Source organism: Drosophila obscura, unplaced genomic scaffold, assembly GCF_018151105.1.
Source record: "Drosophila obscura isolate BZ-5 IFL unplaced genomic scaffold, ASM1815110v1 contig_189, whole genome shotgun sequence".
In the NCBI taxonomy this organism is placed as follows: Eukaryota; Metazoa; Arthropoda; class Insecta; order Diptera; family Drosophilidae; genus Drosophila; species Drosophila obscura.
The window spans coordinates 1371938-1382692 of NW_024542777.1; the positions used below are offsets into that span (position 1 = coordinate 1371938).

General features: G+C 42.0%; 1 protein-coding gene across 2 annotated transcripts; it reads right to left on the minus strand.

Annotated features, from left to right (window-relative positions):
• Window positions 1-2458: 2458 nt before the first annotated feature.
• On the minus strand, window positions 2459-10311 carry LOC111066719 (ecdysone 20-monooxygenase). Of its 2 annotated transcripts, XM_022355541.2 has the most exons (8): window positions 5646-5739; window positions 4943-5496; window positions 4555-4852; window positions 3895-4489; window positions 3650-3827; window positions 3338-3577; window positions 3035-3250; window positions 2459-2972 (listed from the first exon to the last, which is right to left on the minus strand). In XM_022355541.2, the coding sequence occupies exons 3-8, from the start codon at window positions 4844-4846 to the stop codon at window positions 2862-2864; spliced, it is 1632 nt and encodes a 543-aa protein (XP_022211233.1). In that variant the 5' UTR covers window positions 4847-4852; window positions 4943-5496; window positions 5646-5739; the 3' UTR covers window positions 2459-2861. The 2 variants fall into 2 exon arrangements, with proteins under 2 accessions (XP_022211233.1, XP_022211232.1); XM_022355540.2 differs by lacking the exons at window positions 4943-5496; window positions 5646-5739 and adding an exon at window positions 9680-10311.
• Between the last annotated feature and the right edge of the window lie 444 nt (window positions 10312-10755).

The following is a 10755-nucleotide window of genomic DNA, read 5'->3' on the forward strand; positions in this document are numbered from 1 at the left end:
TCCACAGAAACGACTTACAACGTTCCTTCTCGTTATACTTCTTTTTTATCCGCTCACTTATAAATACATACGATGCATATGATATATATTTAAGAAACCGAATCAAGCGACAAGATACAAGTAAAATGTAATTTTTATTCTTTATTATTCATATGAATTGCAGTAATCCGTCATGCTTGTGGATGGGGACCGCTTTGATTGGTAGCTCCAGCTACTGCTATTGGTTGTAATTTCCGTGGTTATGTAATCCCTTTTAGCGATTAGAGACCTTAACACTTTTGGTTTGAATCAGGTTCTACTTATGTAGATGTTTATATGGAACCCAGTCTTGGGGCTGATTTTCCATCCCATTCTCGGGGTCCGCAGGCTAACTCGACGCCTTTAAACTCGAAAAATCTCCGCTCGAGACCAACGCCCAACGCGAAGTCGATCAGAATTAGGATGGGTCCCAATGAACAATACACAGCTTCTGATACGACAGAGGGCACAGCCTCTCCGAATGTGGAACCTCCAGCTGCGTCGAGCAACATTGTGCCATTGCAGACAATAGTGTCTCTTGAAGAGCTAAAAAACGAACGTAAGGATGCACCGCATCAAAAATGGCCTGTCTGTGAAGCAGAAGTTATCCTTTGTATACCTGACCATGGTTCCCCCTAATTCCCACTTGTGGGTTAAAGGGGAGTGTATAATCCTCATCCAGGATGATGAACTTGCAAGGATAAGCCATTACTGGCCTCCACCGAGTTTCGCAGCCCCTTCAAATTGGAAGACATGCCTCGATAACGCTGGGGTTGCGATTTCTGCGGTGGTTGGAATAAGGTGAAAAGAGCTTTGAAGATGCCCATGAGGCTGATTGCAAAGTTTTGCCAAAGCCGCTCGTGTGCCGGTGGTGTGGTTTCCTTGCGGCTACGAAGGAGTTTCTAGATAAACACAAATCTGAAAAAGTTTGAAAATCAAGCTCTTCTGATTAAAATAGAGGTCAACCAGGCGTAAGGAGGCTCCAAAAGTCGGGCATCCGCAAAGACCTCACGCCGCCTGGCGTTTCGGGTGCGCCTCCGATTCTGTGACAAATGATTGCGACAGCTCCACCGCCGCCGAGGAAGCCCGCACCGTACGAATGCGCTCCACTGCCACCTCAACGGGCTGGGACATTGCCGAGCTCATAAAAAATTCGAAAATATTCCTTCGCTCCATTTTGCTTGTACTTTTGCAATGAGGCCAGGCCAGACCATTTTCTTACCGTTGAAATAAAACCAAAATTACAGGTCCTTTTTGCTTCCTGCAATCCCATTTTGGCAGTTGGACCAATAACGTACCGGAAGGTATTTGTTCAGTAAAAATGAGTTTTGAGTCGTTTTGGTCAAACGGCTGCAACTGCCGGCCGCTTATCCATAGATTCTTTTAAACGATTCCTCAAACGACGCCCAATGCTAAGAAATATTTTTTTTCGAATTTTCCTGAGTTTTTAAAGTCAAAATTTCCGGCAAAAATATCGCAAATATATGATTAAATTTGAATTTGTCAGCTTTTCAGAACTGCAAAGTTCTATGCAACCAGATATACGATACTTAAGCTACATACATACATATGTGAAAAATAAAAGCACCACCTCTAAAAAAAAACATTACCAAAATTTCAAAAATTCTTTTAAAAAAACTAAACCATAAAAAAATAACATAATACTATAAAAATTTTTAAATCCCGAAATCTATCAGAAAAATCTATCAGAGCGCTTTGGATAAAATGAATACACTCATCTAATAAAGAAATTTCCAGATATTTCAAAAATCTATCTCTAAGTTTAGAAGTTTAAAATTTTGTTAGAGTGCAAAAATGTATTTAACTTTTAATGGCACACTGAACTATTGCTATGTAAATTCATTTGTATCAATACTTTATAAACAACTGGTCCGTTCCATTGACAGTTCCGGCAAAAAGAGGCTGTCGCTGGTATAAATCCATAGTCCTCCACATAAATGTGGCAGCCCTGATCCCGGCCATGCGAGTTGCTCGAATCTGGCAGCGTCAGCAACAACCTCTAGACGAGCTGGCAGCGCCAGCAACGGTCCCTCGACAAGTTAGCAGCTTCAGGCAAGCTGATAAACAATTTTCACACTGGCGCCAGCTAGCGTTATCGTAAAATGCGTGTATATAGCAACAGAGGGCGCTATTATCGAACATTTATACCGGTCAACTTCTGTCAGAATGTCATTCAATCTCTGACAGAAGTTCGCTGTCATGAAATGAATGAGGATGCGAGAAGTGGGCGCGAAGTTCAAATTTGCCTGTGGCTGTTTAAGCTCCATGTTGTTTACAACAACCACAAATTATGTACAGTGCCAGTTTTGTATTTTTGTTTTATTTCATTTCACTAAATTTGAGCGGATTCTTTGATGAACAAAATTATACACAGACACAGAGATGAATTACGAACTAAGGCATTAAAACACTTGAATAAATACAATGGGGAGTGATAATCGCAAATGCTATACACACGACAGGCAAAACAAAACTTACAACACAGTCTTTCCGTTACAGAACGCACAAAAACAATTGCCGCTACTTACAAGCTAACTAAGTAACAATAACTACAAGAAGGAGTGTTAACTAGCTAGGCGACTACAACTAAGTTACAACAACAAATCCAACACGACCTATGTACAGAAAAGGGTCAAATTATATAGTATCTACATACATCAGTACCTCCAGTCAGCAAAATTAATGTAAATATCTTATCTACTCGTATTTTTAATTACTTCACAAGACTAGGCTGCTGATTCTGGCCGATCTATATCGTAGTTTTCATTAGTTTTACTTAATGGTTCAGTTCTTAGCTTAATTTGCATGTGTTTGATCCTCGATCAGATAACACGATCTCTGAGCTTTAGACTTAGCGGCGTTTTCGGGGCCAGAAGAAACTCGAACTCCGTTTCCAGCGGCTTCACAAAGCTCACATCAAATGCCACTACCAGCTGGAAGAGTTTAATGCTGGGCTTATTGAACTTTGGGAAGTCGAAGAGATCATCTTGCTTACCTTTGCGAGTAGCAGCACCACCTCCATTTCCACAAAGCGTTTTCCCGGACAAGTCCTTCGGCCAACCCCAAAGGGGACCACAATGCTGGCGCTATCCACATTCACGGTAAAGTTTTCCGTTACTGGATCAATCCAGCGCTCGGGGGAGAACTTTTTTGCCTCTTGGAAGTTGCTGTCCTTCTGGCAGGCAATCATGTTTTGGCAGAGAACTACAGTCTACGGTTGGGAAGAACACAATCAAATACAAAATATCGCAAAGGGACTGAGAGCTTTCTCTGAAATCTCCGGAATATCCCTACTCACCCCAGCGTTAAGGGAGTAACCCGATAGCTCCATATCCTCCTCGAGTATCCGGGCCAGACAGAAGGCGGTGGGTCTTAGTCTGTATGACTCCTGTATGCAGGCCTTCGTAAAGGTGGCATTTGTGAGGGCATCCTGCAGGATGTTCGTATCCCGATACTCACAGAACTCGCTCAGGATCCGAGTCATGGCCGAAGGTTCTTCCGTCACCGAGCTTAGGACAAACAACAAAGTGTTGGCTAGCTAAGAAAATATTTCAAGGAAACCCCGATTAGACTGAGGAAGCCCCGAACCTTGGGATGAGCAACCACTGACCGTTTCAATGCCGGCAGCGATGAAGTCAATAATAGCGGACTTCTTGTCTCTGATATCTAGATCCTTGAGTTCCAGGATATTTAGAAAGACACTGCGCAGTCCAGCGGCACCTTCGTCATCGCATGCAGCCGACTTCTTGTGCTCCTCCAGCTCATTTTCGATAATCTCGGAGATGACACTGCGGAGAGAAATTTACTCCATTTAGATAGAAAATAGAAAGAAACTTAAGGCCGCTGTGTACCTACTCATAGATCAAGTCCTCGGCCCTGGCGAAGTCCCGGTACGTCTTCGTAGGAAAGTACTTCCACAGACCCAGCCCGTAGTAGGAGTCCCTCTGGGAAATGAACAGTTGCTTGACGGCCGCCGCCAGCTGACTTATCTTTTGCGGCTGCTTGGCATCGGCGGCCAGGAAACCCATCCGCCGGCCCAGCATCAGAGTGCAGACTGCCTCCAGACCCATCAGATTGGCCAGCTCCTCAAAGTTTGGTACGACGAGGGTATCTGGATCCCGCCTGGCCCTCAGCAGGTCGATGAAATCATCGCAGACGGCGTTCAGGGCAGGCAGGAAGTTTTGCAGAACCCGGGGCGAAGTGATGCTGGATGTGAGCGACGTCCGGAGCAGCTGCCACATAGGCCCCTGCTCGTTGACGATGCCCACGCTGGCATACCGATCCGGACGCGACTGCCGGTACATTACAATGATCTCCGTGGGCGGCCGGAAAGGATACTTGCTGGGGTACTTGAGCACCTTTTCCAGGTCCTCCCTGTTGTAGAGATGTACGATCGGCACATTCGAGGGCATCACCTCCAGCACTATGTCCCCGAACCTCCTGTTGAGATCTAGAGAGGAGGTCGGGCGGGGGTTTTATTAACATATGAACTAACGTAATCTGAGGAGCGTTCACCTGCGTAGACCTCGTGCAGCTTAGTCATCTTGTAGCGGCGAAAGAACACAAAGAATATCCACTTGGTTCCGAGGAAGGGTATACGCTGGGGACCTGGTATATCCCAGATGCTCCGGCGACGACGACGCTTCTGCTGATCTGGCACTATGGGCGTGGCATGGTAGCAGTCCTCCAGCGGCGTGTTCTTCAGCAGCGGCTTAAGATAGGTCGCTCCGATCTTGTGCTTGTGGATTGCGCAATAGCAGCCTAGTACAAGTGCCAGGGCCAGCAACAGTATCACGGCCATTACCATCAGGCACTGCAATAGCGGGGAAAGCAAGATTGAGGGGGGTTTTTAATCTAATTAAATATTAAATCTATCTACTCTTAAAAGCGCCGTCAGACAAACCGTTTCTTATGCAAATTTTGTACCAACACTTTCGTCGCGTTTGGTCGGCCTCTAATTGAACTCTGACTATTCATTCAATTCGATTCGAAGCGAACCGGTCATCTACTTGGTATCTGGCCTTATATAGCCTTTTTTCGGCCAACCCAAATCATCGATTTTGCATTATAATTGCCAATAGCTACGAGAGCCGCGATAACACTTTGTTCTCGGTTCTTGGTTCTCTGTTCTTTTGTCTGGCAGTTGGATTTTGTTTTTCTTACTCGTACAGCAAAAGAAACAAGCTTTATGGCCTGCTCAGATAAGATAGCGAACAGGTGTGATAAAGTTCAAGGTTAATGCCCAAATAGTACGTGTAATGATGGAGTTGCCAAATTGGCAAGCGTGCAAAAGTCTATCCAAAATATATGGTTTGAGATCGGCTGGTGGATTCTCTTCTCCAAAAAAATGGCTGTGCCAGCGAAATGTTTCCCAGCTTGAGCCGGAAGACATCGACAGATTTTAAACATTTCTTCAGGATACATGAAGCTATTAAGAAGTAGAAGGCTTCACTAATCCTAGAAATAGATAAATACGAATTTGCTATAGAAATATATTTTGAATCTAAATGAAGCCTCACTAGTTCAAAGTTGGTATAACCCCAACTCAAAGGCTTTCATATGAAAGATCGGTGTTCGGTTTTGATATTAGACCTCAATCTACTTACAGTTTTTCCACAGCTGAAGTTTTGTGGCTCGCCTATTGCCAACCGGATATAAAGGCAATATAAAATAGCTAGAAATCAATTTAAGCCTCAAGGAGGTAAGGTTACCTGCTCAAAATGATTAATGTACTTCAAATTAAATTTGAAAGAAACAAACCAGAGATAGATGATCAATTCCAGTATTTGCCAGAGCCACACAACAGCTCAGATACTCGTACATGATCGAATGGCAAATAAATAGGAAAGGAAAACCTCATGCTGACTACGGACTACCGAAAATTTTATTTGCAAAAGAATCAGGAATGCCAGATAAGAAGTATTTGGGCTCAGGTAAGGTACATAAGTACATATATCTTTATCTACGTGACATTGTGCATGGCATGGCTAACGGAGTGGGAGAGAGGAGAACGGATAGATAGAGGGGCCAGATTCGATTCTGATTCTGATTCGATGAATGCAAATTCATAAGCTGATAGGCCTAAGGCTATTCTAGTGTGTGCAAAAATATGAAAACAGAATGAGAAAGAAACTGGAAGTGTATGTGGCGACACGAGAAATATACAAATCACAGACATCTGAGGCGAGCACTTCCTTCTTGTGTTTTAATCACTTCCTCATCTAGACGCGTGCGCCGTTCTTTGCGATTCTCACTTTTCCAATGAACGCAACAAAAACTCGCTTTTTAATAAGAACTCTTGCAAATTCTCTGAGGCATACTCTCCGTCTCTGATTAATATGCAGATATGTAGATCCACTCGCGACTGTGTCCACTCTCGACCCAACGTTATTCTCTTCCATTCTTGGTCGTCGTTAGAGTTGTGTTAGACGACTAGTAGAAGAAGAAGCAGCTGCTGACCAAAACCGGATTGGAAACCAGCTCCAGGCCACAGAGGAGAAGAAAGCATCCCATCCCAGGTTCGGTAGAAAGCATATTATGTAAGTGATTATTATGTAAAGCAAGAACCCGACCATGGGAAAGTTCTTTTAGGTTTGTTTTTGTTATGATCTCTGAATCTCTGAATTTCACAATTTCTGGCTGACATTTCACTACCTTCCCAAGTGGGTTAAGACGCAAATAAAGATTTCGTTTCATTTTTGCTTGTCCCGCTTTAATTTGTATTTTTTTTCGTTGTTATTTTATTTTATTGAATGAACTAAGTTCTAGTTTTCGTAGGGGCTTTATCAAAGAGATTCAAAATCAAGGGACTGAAAGAACTTAAGTCCGATGAGCACTGATGCTGAAATGAAGATGGGAAAACACGGATAGATCCTTAGAGATATAAATATTAATAGATATACCCGAGGAACAGAACACAAATAATATATTAATCCTTTCTTTTGGTATAATATTCGTATACTGCCTACTCCACACCAAAGTTCTTTCACTTTTCTTTAGCAAATCAACCTCTAATGCCTTTCTAACATGCGGGCCAGCTTGAGAGCCAAAGTCGGTTTTTGTACCTGCTTTGGGACGGCAAGCAAGTTTGGTCATGGTCAGGCCGGGCGGCTTCTGAGACCAGGCTTTGTGGAGGAAACACATAAGAAGAGGGGCAACAGCAAAAATCTAATGAGAAAATTTCTCTATTTCTATTTGCCAGGCTTACTCGGACATTGTCGCTTGGTCCACGATGGCACGTAGCGACGTGGGGCGTACATTGAACCTGGTTAAAGACAAAGTCAGGTCGAGATAATGCCTTACCTCTCACTCTCTATGTTCCCCTGCTCACACTCTCTTCTCTTTCTCTCTGTCTATATATATACATATATTTATATATATATATACATATGTATATTTATCTATTGCTCACTCTTTCTATAGCGTCTTTTGGTAGAGGGGGGGAGGAAGCAAATTGTTGGCGTAGTTGGCCGTTTGCCGATCGTGGCCGTGACCATGAAGACATTGATCGCCATCGCCCCGATATCGTATCGAAACCTCAGAGACATGGCTTGTGCAATCTATATATACTGGTACACACTTACGAGTAGGTGTATGGGTGTAAGTGACATAATCTGCTGATATCGTGGAGCGTTGAGCTGAGCTCGGGCGTTCTGTTCTGTTTTGTTCTGTAACTGCGCAGCGTTTCGAGCCCGAACATTTGCTCTTCTTTCGGTTCAATTTGCATAAATGTGAAAAATGTGCCAATAAAAATAGCTGCGAATAAATAACGAGCCAAGAATCAGTGGCTATATCTAGTTGTATGTATATTTGATAAAAAACAAACTTGTTTATTTAGCAAAACACAAAAAAAGTATAAGTATACGTATACGTACATATAAATGATTTAAGCTTTTTTTGTGTCACATTTTTCGGCCTGTCGTTGGCAACGTGAGCAATCGAACTTACACTTACACTTAACTATGTTAACTCTTTCTGATTCTTCCTCAACTCGTACTGCTTCCCCTTTTGCATGTGGACTGCCTGACGCCACAGAAGAAATTGATTCGGCCGGTCGCTCTGGATTCATTTTTGCTGACTTGATTTTTTCTCAAAGTCAATCGAAATTTAATCGAAAGAGGAAGGTGAAACCCGATCGCAGAACATGACGAAGAATGCAGAACAATCGCTGGCCGCTCGTGTGGGCTTTATTTAACAGCAGATCAAATAAAATAAGGAAAGATAATTGCACAAAATAGCGCAAAAAGTCGCGCGCGACATGATGCAGTGGTCGAAAGACTTGGGACTGGAAAAGAATAACCGATTTCTGGACAAAATTTAAATTTAAGTTATAGTTGCAAATAGTTAAACTAAATCTAAAAAACCAAAAAAACCAAAGTTACTGTTAAAAGTAAATTATCTTAAATATGTTTAAAATAAGTATTGCTTGTATACAACATTTCTAATACAATTGTGAGCTGCAAGAATTTTCGCAGCTATGGTTTCACATAGTTTACTCTTGTATTAAATCCCATAAACATCACACTCAGAATCACGCGCGCGCACGCCCAAACCCAAGGAAAATGTATCATCATCGACACCGTACCGACCCCAAATAATCTCTCGGTCAGTGCACGTTAAATTCGCGATTTGGGACGGGACGGGACTGCCGAAATATAACAAAGAAAATACTAAGAAAAATGACAAAAATAATTACAAAATCGTAATCGATTGACATTCACTTTGAGAGCAATTTAATACACGTACAATTAAATATATGTATCAATACATCGAGCAAATGAAAAATGCTGCCTGCCAGAGCCCCAACTGGTGCGCTGTTTTTTTTTAACGATGATAATGAACTTGAGGTCCTCTCGCATAAACGATAACAAAAGAAATCATAAAAAAATGATTATTAATATTTAATCTTATTGTGTTACACCTGAAATCACTCGTGCTTGCCGGTAAATATGAAATAATAATGAAAAAATAGTATTAAATAAATAAAAATGACTCGAGCACACGGACAAGCAGCGGCAGCCGTGAGCAGAGCTGAGCTCGACTGGACTGCACTGGCCTGGAGCGCAGTTGGGAGGCTAATTACAATTTAATGCGTTTGTTTGCCGAAGTAAGCACAACACGATATATTTATTTTCCAAGATACTCGCACTAAATACGTAAATACGTAAATACGCATGTACACAGAAATGAGTGTGTGTTTTTTTAAAGCTCGATTCATTTTTGTGATTTTGAATTGCATTTTATGATGAACGAGTTGTGTTGTTGCTGCTGTAAAGTCAGGCTGTAAAATATTGAGTGAATTCGCTACCGATAAATGGTTATGTGGGGAAAGTGACATTGGTTTTCATGGAACCTGTGGGACTTTGTTTTTTCTTTCAATAGATTGAGTTGGTGAAAATATATTGAAGTCTGGTGAACAAAATGGAGTGACATTGATGAAATGATTGATGAGTTGGTTTGAAATCTTTCAACATATATAAGCAGCCTCAATAAATTAAAAGCTTGGCTTAGATTTAGTCACTGCATAATAACTATGTAGTGTTCACCACAACTACCCAAGCAAGTCCCGAGTGTCCCACGTTTGAAGTCCTTTTGCAAAGGAAGCCCCTTTTTCAAAGCAAAATCATTACAATTTACTCACCAGTTAAAAGGGTTACAGTTTTAAATCCAATAAATTAGATTTCCTTGCAGGCTAGACCAGACGACTTGTAGCCTCTGGCATTTTCAATTTCATTGTATGACTAATGGATGGGATTATCACTTGAATATTCAATTCAGCACTTTTAAATTATTTTTATTTTCTTCATGGCTCTGCTATTTGATATATATACTACATACATATATTACATACATGTATAATGCACATTGTTTGAGTGTTGCAGTTATTTAAAGCTCTTGTTGGCATTCGATGCCAGACTCCTCTGCCCCACCTCCAATCGCAATCTCTGGCCTCACGAAAACAATAGAAAATCCTAATCACCATTCAGACATCGCACTTTCGCACTTACACTCGGTCGTTCACGCAGTTACTATTGTTGGTGATGATGGCTTATAATCGAAAACCGCATTCGTATCCGTTGCATGGAATTAATGCGCCAGCAGCGATCTTAGAAAACATTACGATTATAATACAAATTGTAACAGAACCGAACTGAACCGAACCGATTCCTTCGCTGGGCCGATACCGAGCCAGATCTCGAAACCGAAACCGAAACCGAAACCGATCTCCACGCTCCTCGATCACTTGGTTGCGACAACGTCGCTGCTTAGTCAAAGACTGAATGATCTTTGATTTAAGTATTTAATTTCTCTCTCATTGACCACATTGCCTTTTCCCATTTTCAAAAACGCAACGTTTCCCGCTCATTCGGCTCGCAACTTCTCGCGAGAGCCGAACCAGAGCCGAAGTGCCCGCCGAGGCACAATGTTACCTCATGTTGCTTGTAATCCGCTTGCAAGGTGAGTTAATAAATGTTTAATTCTCGTTCGCTCTCGAGAGAATCCTCTCTTTCTCACCCGCTCTCTGCTGTGAGCGTAACCCAAGGTATAATTGTTAGTCAGGTATGGGCAGTCTCATTTTTGCATCCATAATTTTGTTTGCGTTTACTTAAAGGCACCAACTGTGCACATAGTACTCGTTTTTGAAAGAAACGAAACTGGGTGAATTGGGGAATTTAGCAGAAGAAGTTGTTGTACTAAAATAAATCAATAAATGAT

Coding starts and splice junctions, on each gene's coding strand:
- LOC111066719 (XM_022355540.2), bottom strand. CDS start 4,846: ATGGTAATGGCCGTGATACTGTTGCTGGCCCTGGCACTTGTACTAGGC. Junction 4,490..4,554: donor GCTGCACGAGGTCTACGCAG/GTGAACGCTCCT, acceptor CCTCCTCTCTAG/ATCTCAACAGGAGGTTCGGG. Junction 3,251..3,337: donor GTTACTCCCTTAACGCTGGG/GTGAGTAGGGAT, acceptor TCCCAACCGTAG/ACTGTAGTTCTCTGCCAAAA.